This window comes from Capra hircus, chromosome 7 (assembly GCF_001704415.2).
Source record: "Capra hircus breed San Clemente chromosome 7, ASM170441v1, whole genome shotgun sequence".
NCBI classification, from domain to species: Eukaryota; Metazoa; Chordata; class Mammalia; order Artiodactyla; family Bovidae; genus Capra; species Capra hircus.
This window is the reverse complement of record NC_030814.1, coordinates 41,521,600-41,543,184: the sequence shown is the minus strand read 5'-3', so window position 1 is coordinate 41,543,184 and position 21,585 is coordinate 41,521,600. Positions and strand designations below refer to the sequence as shown.

The following is a 21,585-nucleotide window of genomic DNA, read 5'->3' as shown; positions in this document are numbered from 1 at the left end:
TTAAGGTCTCTACTTGGATCTTTCAAACTCTGAGCCGAGAAGACCAAAAAGACACCCTGATGTTGGAGAACCAGCCCTATGGCTCACCAGATGTCAAAAAGGGACAGACAGAACATCAGCACTTTTACCCACTCCCTCCAATGGATTTGAACCTGTAACTTAGGATTTATCAGTTCTTTCAATCATCTCATTCTGTGGTCTTCCCAACAAGAATGACATTACTGTTTTATGCATTTACCTGCATCCTCATTTACCTGCAGGTTTTAGAGTGAAGCTCCAGCTCTCTCCCTCTCTGAATTAGAGCTATGTTTGTGTTGGTGGGCTGATGGCATGCAAATTGCTCAAGGGACATTAGAGAAATTGTAACTAAAACAGGAAATTAGAAACAGTTTTAATTCCTCTTGGGATTTCTGAAAACAGCAATTGTGATTCCAGAAAGCAGAGATGCAAATTGCTTGCAAATTTGATTTGCCAAATAAACAGGCTTCCCTGTTTGGAGTGGTTGGTCTTGTTTATCATCTGGTGAAAGATAGACACTTGATGACTAAAAGTCCATCTACAACACTTCTGAATGGTTAAAAGGGTAGCTTTCATGTCATGAATATTTTACCACAATTTTTTTTAAAAGTCCACTTATAGAGACTATTACAGTGCCCGGAATCTGCCAGATCAACTCAGCTTTTTTTTCTCTCCTTAAAATGCTATTTCACTTTTAAACAAATACTCATCTATGTCACACATTGATATTATGGCTCCAATTCCTGAATCAGGATTATTTCTTGAGATCTCATAAAGGTATCTATTGTGAGCAAGATGGTTTTAACAAAGCTTAATTTTAAGCAAGACATCCTAAACAAGGTACATAATTCAAGGTACATAATTAGTTCTAAATGCAGGCATTGATTGTAGCCCAAGTCAGTTAACAGGATTGGTTCTACATAGAGACCTGTAGCAAGTTTCCAGTGTCTCAAGTCATGTTGCATTCCTGTTTTTCCTTGCCAAACCTCAGAAAATGCCCCGGCTCCCATATTCCCACATTTTCTCAATAGGGCCCAGCCTCCTACTGAACCAGCAGGTCAGATGGGTGCCCTGTGGGTGTGTGTGCATGTACTTCCCAGCATGTGTGTGTGTGTTTCCACCTGCATGGGTGTGGTGTGTTGGTTGGGAGGATGGGGTGGGGGGCGGCGGTTGGGGAATGAGGGGACCTTGTTCACTTAGAAGGAGGATTTGAATTCTGCTCATTTCATGCTGGTCCTTCCTGAGTTTGGGCCATCAACTGAGGCCTGAATGGTCCAGACCAGAATCCAAGAGTAATAGAGGAATGTCAACAAGAGGCCTCCTGTGTGTGGGTTTGTAAGGGGGACTTTTTTCAGCCCTGTGTGTGATTAAACAATTCCAAAATTCTTCTTCTCTGCTTGAAACTCTGACGAGAGCTGCTGAAGAGTTTCCATCTACCCAACTCCATTTTTATTTGTGCTTGCCAGGAAGTGCCAAGGGAACCTTGTGTTAGAAGCCCCTTGGGTGGGAGTGGTGGCTAAGGAGGCTGCTAAGAAGGATGAGCACAGGGGAGACCGCAGTGGAGCTTGCACCTTTGGGGCAGGGGGGGCGGGGCGGGTAGTTAATAGCACATCTATTCCCACCCTCTGTCCCAGGCAGAGCAACCTCCTAACATCCCCCTGTCTCAGTCTCCACTCAGTGCAGTCTGTTGTTGGACAGCTCCTATTTTTATAATGTTCCAAATATTGAGCAAAATCTGCATGGGGGGGGCGGGTATCTTCCATCAGCTGGTATCAACTCTGCCCTCTGTCACATCTGTCCCCCTGTAGGATATGCACTGTGTTATACGAAGTTTTACCCCGTAGATGTGCTCTCCAGATTCAGAGAATTGTGACTGTAGCCAAAGCATCTGGGAGAAATTTGATCAGGAAGCTGTATTTTCTTAGTCTTTACTTTCCAGTTACCAAAGGAAAGGAATATGAAGGGCTCTTATTTCAGCCAGTGCTTCCAGCGTGCCTGGTACCATGCTAAGAGCTGTATGTATGTCACCTCATTTAAATCTTGTACAATCCTCCCAGAGCTGGTATTATCTTTACTTAGGGAGTGAAAAAACAGTGAACGTGTTAGTTGCTCAGTCATGTCCGACTCTTTGCGACCCCATGGACTGTAGCCCAGCAGGCTCCTCTGTCCATGGGATTCTCCAGGCAAATACTGGAGTGGGTTGCCACATCCTCCTCCAGGGATCTTCCCGACCCTGGGATCGAACCCGGGTCTTCTGCATTGCAGGCAGGTTCTATACTGTCTGAGCTACCAAGGCTAAGATAGTTTAAATAATTTGCTCAGGATCATCTAGCTAGTAAATTTATGGAACTGGAATTTGAACTCCGCTGTGCTCACCCCAGTAAATAACTCTGGACTCAGATAAAGCAAGAAAAGAAGTCAGAGAATCATACAGGGGAAGAAAGTAGCTGATTGCTTTCTGTCCCCTCTAGGAATAACCACTTGAAAGTTCTGTGCTGTTCAAAAATTCCCTTCACAGGGTATTTGAAAAAGACACTGAATATGCTCAGAGCTTCACTGGGTTCAGAGGAGAGGCCCAGCTCCAGGTGGGGAGGGTGAGGAGGAAGCTCCCCTAGGGATGAGTCCATGTGGTACCCCTCGGACTGTGAGCGCAACCCAGCCATCCCTCTCCTGTGCCCGTGAGGGCTCAAGCTGCAGTCTCTTTGGGAGGAAACTCAAATCAGGTTTTTGTTTTTTAATCTTTGAAAGCAAATGTTGGGAAGTGAATTGGACTATGATATACCCCAGTGGGCTTTTTAATTTCCTTTTGTTATTGAAGTATAATCATAAGCAATAAAATGCACTGTCTTTGTTTAGGCTGCTGTAACAAGAAATACAGTAACTGGGTGGCTTAGACAGCAAAGATTTCTCACAGTTCTAGAGGCTGGGGTGTCCAGGATCAAGGTGCCAGCAGATTCCATGTCTGATGAAAGCCCACTTGCTGGTTTGTAGGTAGCCTTCTTCTAGTACATGTGGAGAAGAGAGGGGAGGTGCAGGTGGGGAGGGAAAAAGAGAGAGAGGAAGGGGAGGGGGAGAGAGAGAGAGCATTTTCATGTGTCTTCCTCCCAGGGCACTAATCTCATTGATGAGAATACCACCCTCATGACTTAATTACCTCCCCAAAGTCCCACCTCCTAATACCATCACAATAGGGATTTAAGATTTCAACAAAAGAATTAGGGGGTGAGGGCACAACCGTTTAGTCAGTAACATGCACAGATCATGTGTGCATATAGTTTCATGAGTTTTGACACGTGTATACATGTGTGTAGTCAAGAACCCAGTCAATGTGTGGGATATTTCCATCATCTAGCCACCACCAGGGGGAAGCGATGGTGTGTCTGCTGTTTGTTTTTCCCCCCTCTCATCCCTGGAGAGGGGGCAGGAGACTAAGGAGTGGGCTTTGATTACAGAGCTAGAGCTGAGATGCACTCACTTGGGAGGGGGAGCCCCTTCTGCCACGTGTGCCCTGGTGCCTCACTCCCCTCTCTCTGGTCCCTGTCTGTTTGGCAGGGTGGCCGGTTACAGAGACACTAAAATGGTTTGCTCCGCACACAGAAAGTTACATGGCCTGGCTCCATGGTTGACTATATCAAACTCAACAAGTTATTTACTCCAGGATTTGCTGATCATCAGCCTCTTGAACATCATGCTTTTTAATCAGTTACATTTTCCCTCCCCACAGACACTGCTCCTGCCCTACCCCATTTAGAAATCTATAGTAACTACCTACAAGGTGTCCCTCCTCCAGGCTCAGGCAGAGTTTTACTGTGACAACACACCAGTGTTGAGTGCAGAGCGCTGTTTTTTCACACTGTGTGCGCATGCTCAGTCACTAAGTCATGTCTGACTCCACCAGACTCCTCTGTCCATGGGGTTTTCCAGGCAAGAATACTGGAGTGGGTTGCCATTTCCATCTCCACTCTCAAACTCCAAGCCTCTCCATATATAGGCATTAACTTAGCAAGAGAACTGTTATTCAGCCTGTTGGATGAGTGGGCTTGTGATTCCTCACGATTTCTTGCTATTAGTGGACACTCTAATTGTGTTCCTCGTGTATCCTTCTTATTAGAGGGTACCGTGATTGTGATGCTTGTTTGTGAAGTTTAGAATGTAGTAAAACATACTTGATGCAAAACCTAGGCTGAACATAATCGAATCTTCCCTGATGGCTCCAGACGGAGCTGAGAATCTTGCAGAACTCCAGAAGCACCACCACAGTTCCTTTTTAATTCATGTAGGATTTCTAATTAGCCAGCTAATAGATTACAGATGTGGTCTTTACATATTTGCATGTTCTGTATACAAGATTTTTACAATTCCAGATAGGAGAACTGTACTCAAATCTAAAGGTTAGAAGTGAAGTTTTTTCTTAAAAAAAAAAATGTTTAGGGTTTATATAATAATTCTGCTTCCAAAGTTCACCTTTGTAGGCAGAGGTTAAAAACTTGGGCTTTGGGATCATAACTACCTGGGTTCAGACAGGGCTCAGTTACCTATGAACTGTGTGACCTTGAGCAAGCTACTTACCACCCTGAGCCTCAGTTCCCTCATCTGTGAAATGGGGCCTAGAATTGTACAGATCACAGATCACATACATGGGTTGTGTGAATTAATTGAAACTGCACTTGGAGGGCTTCATGAAGCCTGGCATAAGGTGGTCCATAAGTGGGAACATTTCAAAACAAAGTCACTGATAACTTCAGTGTCTCACCTAGCTGCTGCTGCTGCTAAGTCACTTCAGTCGTGTCCAACTCTGTGCGACCCCATAGACGGTCGCCCACCAGGCTCCACCATCCCTGGGATTTTCCAGGCAAGAGTACTGGAGTGGGGTGCCATTGCCTTCTCCGTCTCACCTAGCTAAGTGAGACCAACTCAGAGCCCTTTATTTTGATCCTGTATTCTCAGACAGAAAGACCTTAAAGAGGTTCCACTCATTCAGCAACAGCGTCTCATGGGGTCCGGAGGACAGTGGAGGTGGCCCTTCAGTGGTCAGGGCTCTGGGCCCTCAACCAGCACCGAATCAGAACATCTCAGCTTTGGTCTGTTTCCTGTATTTATTTCTGTGACATCTTTTTTTTTTTTAAATTTTTTATTGCTACTCGAAAAGCTTCAAAACCAATGTTCTAATCCAACCCACTCATTTCATAGATGAAGAAGCTGAGGCTCAAAATTCCTGTATGGTTTTCCCACGTGGTTGGCAGAGGTCTCCTGCCCCTCAGGCCTCTTGGTTCTCAAGACCTCACCCTGTGATAGATGAAGACACCTCGAAGTAGAAAGAAGGCAATGATGAATCAGCTATTGAGGTTTCACCAAGGTTCTTCCAGCCAGTTCCTAGCATTGAAAATGCCCCTAGAGAAAGAAAAGCATTTGTATTACCCTTGCCCTGTGGCTCAAGAGTGAAAGTGCTGATTTGTGTGTGGACAGTCAAGTGTAGCATGAGTCCTATTTTATAAAAAGATATTTGCTTGGAGGCCCTTTCTCCTGTTCTGTTAGGGAACTGCTGCCCCATCAGTCCTGTGGTCACTGACCGCCACTCTCTAGTAGCATCTTGCAAGATGTATTCATAGGGGTTCCCCAGTGAGAGAACAAGGATGTCAAGCTTCTATCCTTCTGTGATTGAAACACCTCCTGCCAGGACTCATGTAGTGTGCATTCAGTTCTCTGCCACTGACTTGGCCACATCCTCTGTTTTCCAGCCTCTCAACATCGCCTACAGCCACATCTACAGCTCCTACAGAAACTTTGTGGGGCCCCCGCATTTCAAGACCATCTGCAGACTCCTCGGTTACCAGGGCATTGCTGTGGTCATGGAGGAACTGCTGAAGATCGTCAAAAGCTTGGTGAGGAAGGGGCCCTGGGAGGGGCCCAGTGGGGAGCAATGAGGCCTGCTTTTACTTTTTAACTTGGCCTGAAAAATCCAGTAACAGGCTCTTCAGCTCTGTCTGTAGGAATCACCCAGGGAATGCTTTCCCTTATTCCCTGATTCCTCTCACCTATCACCCTGTAACATTTCATGCATTTTCTGACCTGCGGTTTTTTGCCTCTTCTTTTCTGATGCCGAGCTCCTCCTAGAACTTGCTAACTGAATTCAGCAATCTTGAGTTTGACTTTAAGGCCTACTGGCGCTAGTGGCAAAGAACCTGCCTGCCAATGCAGGAGACATAAGAGATGCAGGTTCGATCCCTGGGTGGGGAAGATCCCCTGGAGGAGGGCATGGCAACCCACTCCAGTATTCTTGCCTAGAGAATTCCATGGACAGAGCAGCCTGGTGGGCTACAGTCCATGGGGTCACAAAGAGGACTGAAGTGACTTAGCATGCACGCACGCAATGACCACTCATACCCGCCTCCTGTGCTGCAGTATCTAATTTGAGCATGACAAATCCACGACACATGTGCTGCCGTGTTTTCCACCCACAGCCTTGGCAGATATCACTCATCAGTCACCACGCATCTTCCCCTTGGGATTTCTTGCTGAACACTGATACTGGCCTAGAATTGTGTATCCCTTTGCCATCATTCTATATCCACACCAAGTATGGTCATGTGAGCATTCATTTAACCAGGACACCACTGCAGCAAGGCTTGAACATTTAAATAAGATTTTCTTGAACGTTTGAGATGATGAAAGAGAAATAAAGTAAAGCATATCTGTGTCAGGAATAGCAAGCAGAATTCGGCTGCTAACTTTAGTCCTCTGGTAGCAACTGTATATAATGAGGGGTTGTTCTAGGTTGTGAAGCTAAATTTAAAGAAGAAAATGTGGTAATTGATTAAAGGTGTCTACGACAGACACGGGAGGGATGAATGAACCATGCATTTTCTGCACGTAAATTAGATGATGTGTCAATCTTCATAGCTCCCTGGTCCCATTTCATCTTAGATCTTCGTTTAGCTCTCATGTAAGTGCCCCAACCCCAGGAAGGACCCCATGCCTAGAAACTGCCCCTCCTTGAAGTCTATGAGCCCAAGGGGATAACGAGAGCGTCCTCTCTTCTGTCTTATAAAGGCCCTCGTTCCCTTGCAAAGAGCGATGGGGCCGGCCCACTCCCTTAGGAGAGATCCTGCTGGGACACATACATTGACTTATACAGCATAGACTGTGTGCTTCAGTGACAGATGTTCATTGCTCATGGTTCTGGAGATGGAAAGTCCAGAGCACAGAGCCGGCGTGTGAGCAGCGTCCTCCTTCACAGACAGCTGTCTTCTCCCTGTGTCCTCACGTGGCAGAGAGTGTCTTTCTCTTGCTCCCTCTCCTCTCTCTTTTGAAGGCATTAATCCCTTCCTGAGGGCTCCTCCCTCATGACCTAATTCCTTCCCAAGGCCCCATCTCCAAATACAACCATACTGGGGATCAGGGTTTCAACATATGTATTCGGGGGGAGAACAGACATTCAATCCATAGCACTCATCCACAGGTCTCAGCTGAACCCCTGTACACCCGCACTGGCCCAGCATTCAGCCCCGAGACACTCATATGCAGCAGCCGTGGATTACTCACTCATCTTGTACTCTTCCTTTGTCAGCTCCAAGGGACTATCCTCCAGTACGTGAAAACACTGATCGAGGTCATGCCCAAGATATGCCGTCTGCCCCGGCATGAGTACGGCTCCCCAGGTGGGTGATGGGGAACCAGGAGCGGGGGTGGTGATAGGAAAATAATCCAGACCCATCCCACGGTGGAAGGGGGCTCTGGCAATCTGCCTTGAAGTATTTGCTTCACTGACATGGCAGCAGGCTATCACAACACTGGGTTTGCACCCTCTCTCTGCCATTAAATTGCCCTGGACCATTTTTAATCCCCCTGATTTGTCTGACAAGAGTATCGTCTTCCATCAGTGAACATAAGTGGTGCCCGCTGGGTCTGCTTCACAGCACTGCCCGGAGGCTGGAAGAGGTCCACAAATGTGAGAACCGTTAGGTTGTGAGCAGCGAGGTTTAGTTGTAAAGGTCTTCCTTAGCTCAGCACATCCACATTCCTTCCTTCATGTGTCTATTTGGAGGAGACTGATGCCCCAGGCGTGGCATAACATGGCATTTCTAAGGTAAGTCAGGAAATAGGAGTTTTCACCACTCAATCTCTGGGCAGAGAAGTCAGCCAGTCTTCCCTTCCCTGATAGTGACGGCACCTGGAATGAGTTTGGAGCCTGGGGGATGGGGAAGGGTGGAGACTATGAGTTTAGTACCAGGTGTCTTTCCTAAATATCAAGATGCCGGGTGCTGGGTCAGTGTGAGTCAGAGCAGGAAAGGGCTGGGGCCGATAGCTCTAGCTTTCATTGCCAGCTGCCCCACTTACTGGCTGTGTGACTGTGGAGATGCCACTTACCCTCTCTGAGCCTCATCTGAAAAGAGGGGTCATAGTGCCTGGTCCAGGGTGTTTTTATGAGTGTTACATGAGCTATTGCAGATACAGTGCTTAGCATGACCCTCCCACTAACCCTCCCCCTGCACCTCCCAGGGATCCTGGAGTTCTTTCACCACCAGCTGAAGGACATCATCGAATACGCAGAGCTCAAGACTGACGTGTTCCAGAGCCTGAGGGAGGTGGGCAATGCCATCCTGTTCTGCTTGCTTATCGAGCAAGCTCTGGTGAGTCCTTAGCCCCAGGAATTGGCGTGTCTCCAGGCTAGAAGGGTCCCCCCACTGCAACAGATGCCCGAGGCCCCTCCAGCACATCCCACCTGGGAGCCCTGCCACTCAGCTGTGCGCTGTTCCAGGGCGGGCACGCGCTCCTCTCCTTTCCATTCAGACCTCTCTGACACCCAGATACTGGGAGAAGCAGGTCCTGGAGTCAGAGGGGCCTGGCCTTCCCCACCACTGCCCCCCTTCCACTAGCAGCAGGGCCCCGGCAGTCTGTCAGAGTCTGGGTTTCCATTCCCTTGTCAGATACAAGATAACTCCTCGCGACCACAGGCCAGGCATTGTGCTGGGGGGTGCAGTGCAATGTCCTGAGTGGCGGAGAGGAGACCTGCCCTGAAAAGTGTCTACGGAAACGATGTTTTCACTGGCAGAACAAGCGCTGTGAGGGACGATTGCCACATCTGGAGGGTACACCTGTAGTGTGGTCTTGAGGGCAGGGGAGGACCTCCCTGAGGAGGGGGCCTGAAAACTGATCAGGAACTGGCCTCATGGAGAATCAGGGACAGCTGTTCCGGGCTGAGGGGAGAGCACATAGTGCTTTCTTCGTTTGTTGTCATGGAAGACAGGGATTCTCACCCTGCAAGCAGTTTAGACATGAAAGTGAAAGTTGCTCAGTCGTGTCTGATTCTTTGCGACCCCATGGACTATACAGTCCACGGAATTCTCCAGGCCAGAACACTGGACTGGGTAGCCTTTCCCTTCTCCGGGGGATCTTCCCAATCCAGGGATCAAACCCAGGTCTCCTGCATTGCAGGCAGATTCTTTACCAGCTGAGCCACAAGGGAAGCCCCAAGACATGTAAGAGCTAAATAACTGGTTTGAATTATGCTAATGGGCAAAAACACGAGTCCCTGTGCTTCTGCATCTCGGGACCACACAGAGCTTGTTCGTGGCTTGCTCATGGAGGCTGCGTTCTCCACACCCTCCCAGCGCTCTCCACTCAGCTCTGGTCCCGTAAGGCGTCCACAGGTGGGCCTGGCCCTCTAGGCACAGGGGAATGGGCAGAGCCAGTGCTGTGGAAGGAAAGGCATGGTTCTCAGGACGCAGCAGGAACATCTTTCAGCATCCATTCCTGCCATCCTCTGTCCACACACACATTCAGCAGAAGGGTATTGAGAACCTGCTCATTGCCAGGTGCATCCTTAAGTGGCAGGTCAGTGGCCATGAATAAGACAGACAAATAATTGCCATTTTTATTCTGGAGAGGGTGATGATAGAAGCGGTAAACAACCAGAGACATGTGTGCAGAGGGTAGGTGCTGTGAAAGAATAAACAGGGAAACAGAATAGCTCGCGAGTCGCAGGTGCTGGGAAGCATGTGCTGGTTTTGGAGATGATGAGGTCTCTGAGAAATGCTGAGAACCCTGGAGTGAGCTGGTGTGAAGAAGCAGAGTGGATCAGGTTGGGGCTGAGGTGGGAGAGGCCGGGGCCTCAGTCCTGGGCCAAGGGGGCACCTCGGGAAGCCTCGGGATGCTGTAAGCGGTTGGAGGGGGCCGGATTCTGATTTATTGTTTTAAAGGCCCTTTCGCTGTTTGGAGAAGCAGCAGCCAAAAGGTGAGTGAAGGGCCAGGCTGTTTGCAGTTGTCCAGTTTGGCAGGGTCGTCTTGGAGGCACAGGGAGAGGGGCAGAAGGAGGAGGAATTTGGAAGGAGGTGAAGTGGAGGTAGAGGCGGCAAGGAAGCAGTGAGAGCACAGACTCAGAACGAGAGCCCGAGAGGGTTCGTCCTCTGGACGTGTGAGCTGCGGCGAGCCGGCCCTGTCCACATCGGTGCCTCGTGTCTGCAGCCGGGGATCTGGATCAGCTCTTCTCTTGGACCCTTCCCTCCTGACAGTCTCTGAAACACAGTCTATTTCGTGGGGAGTAATAGCCTCTCTGTTCCCCTCAAAATGGACTAAGTGTTCCTCTTCATGGTAACAGGTTTTTAAACATGGTTCAGCGGGCCTGGTTGCTATGGCAACATAGCCATCAGAAGTCACAAGGATAAGACACACAGGAGAAACCACTCAAGGCCTCAGGAAGATGAGGAGACGTGCAGGTGGGGGAGGGCAGGTCCCTGAGGGCCCAGTTCCCAGTGTCTGTCATGAGTTGTTCTGCACAAGGAGCATCAGTTAACTTCCCACGTACAGACCCCCAAGAGGCAGACTGTGGACGGGGCTACGAGGAAAGGAAATCCTGTCTCAGGCATCCCTGCCTGCATGGTCAGTTGCAAATACCACTGCGGTCAACAGAACACTCACATCAAAGGCCTTCAGAGCTGAGAGAGACCCCAACAGTTTATATGGCCCAACCTCCTCTATGCATGTTAGGAAAGGAGGATCAGAGAGGGTGTAACTCACCTGAAGTCACACAGCACATCAGTAGCAGAAGTGAAAGAACAAAAGCGTGGGTTTCTGGTACTGATCGTCGTCCTTAGGGGAATCTGAGTGGGGAGGAGACAGAGCAACAATCAGGGCTTGGGACTTCCTGGTGGTCCAGTGGTTAGGACCCTTCGCGCTTCCACTTCAAGGACACAGATTCAACCCCTCGTGGGAACTAAGATCCCATGAGCCACATGGGAGGCTGTGAGCTCTGCTTTCTACTTAGACAGCTGGAGAAATCCCCAAGATAAGACAGTGCTTTCTGAGACTAGAATGAGGCAGGAGCTTTGGGGAACTTTTTAATTTATGAAGCAGGAATAAATATTTAAATGACTTTGATTATTCTTATTAAATAGAAGGACTAATAACAGAAAAGAAAGAAAGAAAGGAGGAGGAAGGAAGGAAGGAGATGATAAATGTCCATAGAGGAAAGGTGTTTAAACTGGAATGAAGCATGAAGGTGTCTTGCACATACAACACAGAAAATGGTGAAAGACATAACAATGAGTAGAAAGAGAGTGAGTTCCATGATAAGACACACATTGTGCCATACAAGCAAAACAAACAAAGCCCACGAAATAACCCTCCATTAGGGGGAAAAATCTGGGAAAATCATCCTAAATAGTTCAGTCATTTTTTCTAGGTATTAGAGAGGGAGCTAGGATTAGAGGGCAACAGAGACGTTTGCTGTATCTGGATTGTTGAATTTTTTATAAGGGATATATATTCATGTATTATCATTGACTAAAAGTTAATTAAAATGATACAAGTAGTATATCATAGTTTCAGGAAAACTGGAAGGATACAGGAAAATATAAGATGAGAAGCCTTTTGCCCACTGGTCTCTTGTATTCTTCTAATAGCTTTACAGAGTTTTGTCCTGTGGTTTGGGTCTATATCTGTATATATGTACAAAAACCTTCTCTTGCTGTGTGGCTTGCCTTTTTAAAACAGATTATTAATATGTCATTGATTTGAAAATGGATGGACTATAAATTGAAAAGGTTGATCTCCTGGACAAAAATATGTGTTCTGTAAGTTCGGTGCTTATGAAAAATCAAGGATGCGGTAGCAGAACAGAAATGTTCACACCCGCGGGGTGGGTTCTCGTTTGCTCAGTGTCTTTAATGAAGGGCTAGTAAGCATGCTGGCTCAAACGGTAAATAATCTGCCTGCAATGCAGGAGACCTGAGTTCGATCCCTGGGTTAGGAAGATCCTCTGGAAGAGGGCATGGCACCCCACTCCAGTATTCTTGCCTGGAGAATTCCATGGACAGAGGAGCCTGGCGGGCTACAGTCCATGGGGTCACAAGGAGTCGGACATGACTGAGCGATCTTCACAAGGCACAACAAGTATAGAGTAGTTCAGCTGACCCTAGAACAGCACTGGGGCTAGAGGCGCCTACCCTCTCTGCAGCCAAAAAGTCGTGTGTAGCTTTGCAGTCGGCCCTTTGTATCTGCTGTTCCATATCCACGGTTCCAATCTGTAGATTCAACCAGCCATGAGTTATAATACTGTAGTATTTACAATTGAAAAGTATCTGAGTAAGTGGACCCATGCTCTTCAAACCCATGTGTTCAAAGGTCATTTGTATATGGAGTATGCAGTATTCTCACTGCATAGACTAGTTGGATCACCCATTTTACTGTGGATGGATGTTTTGATTGCTTACTGTTTGATAACACTGTGAATAAAGATACCATAATGTTCTTATATATTTCTTTTGGCAGAAATGCTCTCATTTTTTAATTATTAATTTTAAATAATTATTAGTCTTATTAAATCATTACTCTAGCATATACCTCTTTTTTTTCTTTTTATTTTTTTGGGCATGCAGTGTAGTATGCTGGATCTCGGTTACCCAACCAGGGATTAAGCCTGTGTTCCCTACATTGAAAGTGCAGTCTTAACCACTGGACTGCCAGGGAAGTCCCCTGTGTGGTCTCTTTTTTATTGGGTAAATACCTAGTAATGGAATAGCTGGATTGATGTGGAGACATTATGTTTAGCTTCAGTAGATACTGCCAAAAAGCTATACAAGGTGGTTGTACCAGTATATACTCTGTTCAGCAATGCGTGAGAGTTTTCATTTCTTCACATCCTCGTGAACAGTTGGATCGTCTGTCTTCTCAGTTACAGCCGGTGGATATGTTGTGATATCTCACTATGGTTTTGATTTCCCTGATGACTAAGGATGCTGAACTCTTTCCATATGGTATTCCCATTTGGACAGTCTCTCTTGTGAAATGTTGTTCAGTATTTTTGCCTATTTTATTACTGAGTTATCTTTTCCTGTTGATTTGTAGCCATGATTTATATACTGTCTGTGAGTGTGTTAGTTACTCAACTGTGTCCAACTCTTTGCAACCCCGTGGACTGTAGCCTGCCAGGCTCCTTTGTCCATGGGATTCTCCAAGCAAGAATACTGGAGTGGATTGCCATTTTCTTCTCCAATATACTGTAGTTACATGTATTACAAATATATTTCTATGGCATGTCTTCCAATGAACGGAAGTTCTTAAGGTTTATTGTATTTCTTGTTTACATTTTCCTGCGTGGTTGATGCTCCTGTGACTTGTTTAAAGAGATCTCCCCTATTCTTAAATCATGAAAATAAGTTATCTTCTGAGAGTTTCAGAGTTTAGCCTCTCCAGGCTCAATAGACCTTTAAGTCTATTACTCACCTGGAATGGATATTTGTGTTGAGTGGGAAGTAGAAAGCCAACTTCATTTCTTTCCTAAGTTGCCTCAGCACCACTAATTGAAAAGCCCTCTTTCTCCCTGGACTGCAGACGTAGTTCTGTGTCTGTCATTTATCAAGTGTCCACAAAGGGCTGGTCATGGGAGGCTTTTAACGAATGCTGCTGCTGCTGCTAAGTCGCTTCAGTCGTGTCCGACTCTGTGCGACCCCATAGATGGCAGCCCACCAGGCTCCGCCGTCCCTGGGATCCTCCAGGCAAGAACACTGGAGTGGGTTGCCATTTCCTTCTCCGATGCATGAAAGTGAAAAGTGAAAGTGAAGTCGCTCAGTCGTGTCTGACTCTTCGCGACCCCATGGACTGCAGCCTATCAGGCTCCTGTGTCCATGGGAGTTTCCAGGCAAGAGTACTGGAGTGGGGTGCCATTGCCTTCTCCGCTTTTAATGAATACTTGAATCAAATCTGAAATGAACCATATTTGTTAGGTATCTGTTTATAAACCTATTGTGTTTTTAAAGGAAATTCTATTACTAGTGACTAGTATCGCCTCTACTATCTTTTACTGTGAGAAATCATAAGGGAAGTATCCCACAATGCGAAGTTTTGGTTCAAATGTTGTGTGGTTTTCAAGCCATCAGCTCATTATTTGCTATGCCAGTGCACACCAGGAGAGGGCCCTATTCGTTCACGGGAGCAAGGGAGGTCGGCATCCCTGCAGAGGAGGTAGCCCTTCTGCCTGCCTTTTGCTGCCGGACCTCCCATCCAGGACTTGAGAGTGTTTGCTGCCTTAGGCCCTGTTGTTTATTTATTTTCTCATCCTAATAACTAAGTGAGCCATAGTCATACTGGTCAGTCATGAGTGGTTCTTACCTTTACAGGAATTGAGGACAGTTCAGCCCCAAACTCATAGATCTGAAGGCTGGTCAGAGGTGCGAGAGTCGTCAGGGGCCATCCAGGGCAGGTGTCTTGACCTCAGCACCGCTGACATCAGGGGCCAGATAGTCCATAGCTGGCGGTACCTCCCGTGTGTGGCAAGTTGCTGAGCTGCATCTCTGGGCTGTGCCTGCTAGATGCCAGGAGCACTTCCCCAGTTGTGACAACCAAAAATGTCTTCATCTACTGCTTAATATTCCTTTGGAGGACAAACCCTCTCCCTTGCTGAGAACTACTGATCTGATGCAATCCTAGTTCCACAGTTCGCAGATAGGAAACTAAGGCCCTGAGAAGGAGATAACCTTCTCTGAGCTGCAGCTACTCAGCTAGTGCAGGAGTTAAGACAAGAACCCAAGACCCTCACAGTTCAAGTACTCAAGGCCAGACAGCTGCTCTGCTGAGCTTTGCAAATTGCTGTTGGCTTTTGTTTTTATTTTTGTTTTAGTTCCAGCTCCACGTCTGACCCCTCTATTTCCTGCTTCCACTATGTAGTCCATTTTCTTTAATTTTGCTTTTCTCATGGCATAACTGAAATCAATTCATTGCTAGAAAACAGAGAGGTTCAGAAAGAATAAAACAGAAACCATAGTGCCACACCAAGATAACCATTGTTCACATTTCAGTGTGTTCACGTTCCAGCATATTACTTTTCCATATATATATATATTTCTTTTTTTTTACTTTGTTTAGTTATAAAAGTAATAGTCACCAAGCTGAAAAGAGAGGTTACCTCTGTGGGGTGTGATGCAGGCAGGAATAGGTGATAGGAGTCCTCTATACTGTACATTTATTGTTTGAATTCAGTGCAGTAAGATTTATTGTTTTTCTTCCTTTAAAGGAAATACACCCACGCTTAAAAAATACACATGGTCCCGATGCATGGGAAATCAGAAGCAACCCCCCCACCACCACCCACCGCCCAACTCAGACTCTCACTCCATATTCCCACCTCTACTTGATCCACTTATTTTGCCCTTCACCCTGAAAAAAGACACCCCCAGCTACACAGGACATGGATTCTGTCCCTACATCCAGGCACCATCAAGTGGCTCCCCTTGGCCTGAGTGTGTGAGTTTCTTCCAGCCCAGACCCTGAACCCAGTGGCTTTCTTGATTGGAAATGAGCCAGGATTTGTGGGAAGAAAAGCAGAATCTTTGCAAGTAGGCCCCCAGCTGAAAGCTTCACACGTGACTGTAATGTGCAGCCAGGGAGGAAAGCCCTGTTCTGGAGGCTGTCTTCTCAACTAGCGTTGCCACAGTAGTCACTGACATGTTGTCACGATTCTTGCCCTATCTACAGACCCCTGCTCCTGTTATTTATGTAATAATTGTATCTAAAATGACTTTTAACCTTAAACTTCTTTTAAAAGGAAACTTCATATCATTTTCCATTTTAAAAAACCATTCTTTCTCGCTGCCATTAGAAAGCAACCAAAATAATAAATCCAATCAAAACAAAAGATGATGACATAATTCCAGTTGCTGCCTGCCTGGGCCCCGAGTGAGGCCTGCACATTTTCTCTGTTAAAAAGAGACATTAGCAAACGTTACAGAAGTGGGAAGACCTACTGCTTCCAGATGGAGACCTCATCGTTGAAGTTGTCAGAAAGATTAACAGGAAACCGAAAAGGAAAAAGACATTCTCACTGTGACTGTTAGGAAATTCCACTGCCCTGGACCCCCTCATTTCCCACCCTTTGGAAAATGCCAACCTTGGGAGATGCTAACATGCATTTGTGGGAAAGGAAAAGCTGCTTTCTGGGTCCGTTTCTTGGCCATAGATCTTTCCTAGTTGACAGACATGATTCTCATCTAGAATAATAATCATTAATTTTCCCCTTGATGGTTCAGGGGCTAGGGGAAGGGGTGGAGGGTGAGACATAGTAATACAGAGTATTTTCATTATTCAAGGGAGGCATAGTCTGGTAGGGAAAGACCACCCCCGCACACACGCATAATCAGATAAACCTAAGTTGCTGGTTTATTCAGCCAGGGCTACAGAGAGCTCCTGGAAATGATGGAGCGGGGAGCGGATGTAACAAACCTCAACAGAGCTCTCCACTGCGCCTGGAGTCCCAGTGAGGGGCTGGAAGCTGCAGCTCATACTTTGCGTACAAAGGAGGGCCGTGGTGGATGTGGGAAGCCTCATTTCTTGACTGTTCCAGCGGCCCTGTATCCTTGGGGCTTAACATCAGTCCGCAGGAAGTACTGACACTGACATCTCTATGCATCCTTATAAGGGAATGTTTAGATGGCTGGGCCTGTCCTGCCACCCACAGCCTGCGGGAGAGCCAGAGCTGGGATTCCTGTGGGGTGCTCCACCTCAAGTGTTCCAATGCATTTCTCCACACTCACTTGACAAAGACAAAACAAAAATGTATCCGTGTTATTGTCTTTGTTGTCTCAAGACTCAGAATGTTATTTGAGAAAATACTGTTTTGAGAATGGTTTGATGCTTCCCCTTAGGAAATCAGCTAAAATGGGTACATAGTTTTCTACCCAGAAGCAGAGCCTAAAGGTAGAATCTAATGCTGTTCTACATAAATCTGACACACGTAAGATCACACTGTTTTTAAAAATATATGTATCCTGAATCTTTATGATATCCGTTAACCAAGAGATATCAAGTTCCCAGTTATCCTTCTAGAGTGAGTGAGATGGGAACATGAAGTTTTGCGGTATTTCATGGAAATCCCTCATAGTTCATCAGTTTTAAATTAAATAAATAGAAAAGGAAAATATTAAGACTGAAAGCAAAGTAAAATACTTATCCCTTGAATTTTTATGTGGATTTCTTTCAATAAAGTATTTTTGCATCCTGACTCCAGAAACCTCTTAATTTTACTTGCTCTATTAACAGAGAGCACTTTTACAGTAGCTCTTGATTGTTACGATCATCTAGAACTGTGATACGTTAGTGGCTGTCCTAAGCAATAGGAATAATAAGCATTGGTGTGGCACTTGGCAAGTGTAGCAGTTGTCACTCATTAGCCCCTCCCAGGGAGGACCCTGTGCAGAAGCGGGAGCACACATCAGTTCCCAAATGAGAGAATCATTAGAGAACTTTCTGATAGAGCAAGGCTTTCCCTGGTGGCTCAGATAGTAAAGAATCTGCCTGCAATGCAAGAGGCTTGAGTTCAGTCCCTGGGTTGGGAAGATCCCCTGGAGAAGAGAATACCCACTCCAGTATTCTTGCCTGGAGAATTCCATGGACAGAGGAGCCTGGCAGGCTACAGTCCATGAGGTCAGAAAGAGACAGACACAACTGAGCGACTTTCACTTTTCACTTGGTAGAGCAACTGCTTCATCTTTACACTTTAGAAAACTCATCATGATCGGATCCTGGATCCCCAAAAAAATGCTATAAAAAGACTCCTTAAGAACAGTCAGGAAATGTTAGTATGTTATATGATATCAAGAATTTTTGATGTAGGTGGTCACAATACTGAGGTTACAGGGGAGGATGTCCTTTTTAGGAATTGCGTGCTGAAGTATTTAAGAATGATTGATGCAGTGGCTTCAGCTCGCTTTCAGATAATTCAGTAAATCAGAGAGTTAAAGCAGATATGATAAAATGTTCACTAGGACTCTACATCAAGAGCATAGGGATGTTCGTAGTTCTTTCAGATGTTTTGTGTTTAATATGTCTGACATTTTTCATAGTACAAACTTGAGGGCTGTGTGAAGGAAACTGCATCATAGAATCTGGAAAGTTAAGAAAAAGGGTCATTGAGCAGACAAGGTCATGAGGTAGAAGAAGGAAGAAAATTTATAAGGGGGTTTTTGTTGTTGTTGTTTTTTAGCTACTTCTGCTAGTTGGTGAGATTTATTCTTGGTAACATAAGCCCCAGAGCTACTTCTGACCTCATTTCTGAAATTTATTGAGGCATCTGCTAGTGCCAAACTCAGCCATGACTCTCATGCTGCCCATCTGTTTGATTCATGAGCAGGAAATAGCAGTTCAGGACCATAGAAAGCCAAAGCTGGCCAGTGTGAATTAGAAGGAGGCCTCTCAGGCCTGTGAGCACCCCTGGGAGCACACCCGGAACACCACAGTCGGCTGCCCTCCTCCCAGGATCCATGGGGGTGAGACCCTCTCTCTGCTTCTGGGTCTTTGAGAGAAAAGAAAACAGTAGTTCCTTTTCCCTATGCTCGACTTAAGGCTTCCCTGGTGGCTCAGAGGTTAAAGCGTCTGCCTCCAATGTGGGAGACCTGGGTTCGATCCCTGGGTCAGGATGACCCCCTGGAGAAGGAAATGGCCATCCACTCCAGTATTCTTGCCTGGAGAATCCCATGGACGGAGGAGCCAACTTACAAGACATGTTTCCATGCAGCTTCTCTGATGGTCTCTCTGCCTTTCCATTCTTGCTCTGTGGGCAGTTTGCTAGTAGGTAAAGCATTAAGGAAATAAAAAAACAGAGCTCATTTGCCCATGGAGCAGCAAAAAGATTTTCATACCATTGTAAATCAGATCATGATACTCTCCAGCTTCAAACTGACAGGTAGCTTCTCATTACTGAAAAATCTTTACTTTCAATTTATCAAGTATAGTTGTTTTATAATGTTTTGTTGATCTCTGCTGTCATTGGTACTAAATATTCAAAGTCCTGACTTTGGCCTTCGAAGTCCCAATAATGGCCCAGATTATTCAGCTGTACCTTTCCTTCAAGGTGTATTGTGTCATACACCTTAAACTTACATTGCCGCTCTCTCCTGGCTACCAACCTGACCCTTGAAGGTCAGCTTGCTACTGCTGCTGCTAAGTCACTTCAGTCATGTCCGACTCTTCATGACCCCATAGATGGCAGCCTACCAGCTCCTCCATCCATGGGATTTTCCAGGCAAGAGTACTGGAGTGGGTTGCCATTGCCTTCTCCAGAAGGTCAGGCTAGAGATGAGAAGTCTGAGGTTCCCCCAAAGACCTGCATCAGGACCAAGGCTGACTCTTACTGTCCTTGGCTTCTACCCTAATGCTTGGTGATATTTACCCCCTTGGCATTTATAATTCAGGGGCAGCCAGAGCACCCCCAAAACAAAGCATCTCTTCTACTTTCTGTCACAGTGTTTGAAATTCTCCTATTAGGGACTTACTTTGTTGATTTGAAATGTTCTTTGATCTTTAGAAGCCAGCTAAAATACCAAGTCCACTGAGACTGGGAGATAGATAATGCTATGAAAGTCAGTTCTTCAACGGGTATTCATTTGCCAGGTAATTATGAGGAGTAGGAAGATCACTCAAGAAAGGGTATAGCGGAACAAAAAGACCTCCTCCAGGCATAAACAGAAACAAACCAAAGAAAAACACTGAAGTAGAAGCTCATAGAAACTCTGTACTGTGCTTGGTGAGATGTTGAGAGTATACACTAAGTGATGAAAAGAGTTTACAGAAAAGTGCTATTTTATATTCCATTCTCATTTTAAGATATATGCTTAAATGTTTTATGCACAGTAAAAACTGGCTGGACAGACCCTAGAAGGTTATCAATGATAACCCCCTGCATGATGAGGTTATAAATGTTCCTTTTGTAAAAAAAAACAACAAAAAAAAGTGTATCTGCAATTTCTATTTTTTAAAAAATAGCCCAAAATAAAGGAAGGGGTAGAGTGACAATTTTAAAAAACATATCTAATGTTCTGTGCAGTGACTGTATCTGACTACAGTGCTGTATTGTATATTTGAAAGCTGCTGAGAGAGTACATCTTAAATGTTCACAACAATAAGAACAAAAGTGGTAACTGTGTGAGGTGAAGAAAGCGTCAACTAACCTTATTGTGGCAATCATTTTGCAATATATATGTGTATCAATCGTTGTGTCATACACCTTAAACTTACACAGTGTAGTATGTCAATTATATCTCAGTGTATCTGGGGAAAAAAGCTGTGTAGGCTAAATTAATAGTTTTTCAAAGGATAACCTTTTCCTCGAGGCTGAATTAAATATTGGGTGCATTTCCAGAAGAAAATGACAGATGTCCAATCAGATAGCACGTGGAAAGTGGTTAAAATGTCGTTGTTGTTGATGGCTCTTGGAAATCAAGGATAACAAATCTGTAACCTAAGTGCCGGTGCCCTTGTTCTAACCTAAGGCAGATATTCATGGGCCATCCTGCTGAGTCTGGTGTCACAATCCTCTCCAGGAACACCCACTGCCTCTCAGCCATGGTCGGTACTTGAGATGACCCCGGGGCCATCACTAACACATTTGTGTTAGTGGCAAATCATGAAAAGGTATCTTTTCTCGAGATCTTATGCCTTCTTCTTTTGCAATATTAATATATTGATTTTTTCGGAGACCAAAATACATCTGTTGGAAAATCATTATAAACAGCCCATATCTGATGTCTACCATATATTTGAAACCCCCTAGGATGGGATATTCCTGGGTAGTATACTATCTTCATAAACCATTCCCAGCAACCCTGGGTGATACTTTTTTTTGTCATCTCTACTGGAGATCCACCCCCTCCCCTAAAATAAATCCTTCTCACTCTCCTCCAGAAAGAGTGGTCTGAGACCCCTGGAAATGGCCCAGGTGTCCTGACATGCTAGCACTGGAGTTTGTCCTACTTTGGTATTTAGGAGGCAACTGAACTGCCCCCTTCCTCTTGGTCAGTTGTACAGCCCATAGAAGAAGGCAGTATGGCAAAACATAGGATGCTAACTAGATGTTATTAACCAGTCAGTTGTTTCCATTTCTAGGCAACATGACGGAAGGCTGATAGAAGGCAAACTATGGGTCTTTGTTCCAATTAAAACTCAGACTTCATTCCATTTTTTCCCAGTCCCTGAATTTGCTAATTTCACACTTCAGCGATTTGCAATGAACGCAGTTCCCTGGGGCCTTTGCCTGTTGCATTGCAGACTGTATTGCAGCCCAAGCCTCTCCCTCCCAACACC

General features: G+C 45.7%; 1 protein-coding gene across 3 annotated transcripts in view; it reads left to right on the top strand.

Annotated features, from left to right (window-relative positions):
• Nucleotides 1–21,585, top strand: part of CYFIP2 (cytoplasmic FMR1 interacting protein 2) — a 135,565-nt gene that overhangs the window by 89,494 nt on the left and 24,486 nt on the right. For all 3 annotated transcript variants that reach the window (XM_018050112.1, XM_018050113.1, XM_018050114.1), the window contains 3 exons: nucleotides 5,757–5,900; nucleotides 7,586–7,676; nucleotides 8,518–8,648. In XM_018050112.1, coding sequence (XP_017905601.1) covers nucleotides 5,757–5,900; nucleotides 7,586–7,676; nucleotides 8,518–8,648 — 366 coding nt within the window. The remainder of the gene's footprint in view (nucleotides 1–5,756; nucleotides 5,901–7,585; nucleotides 7,677–8,517; nucleotides 8,649–21,585) is intronic.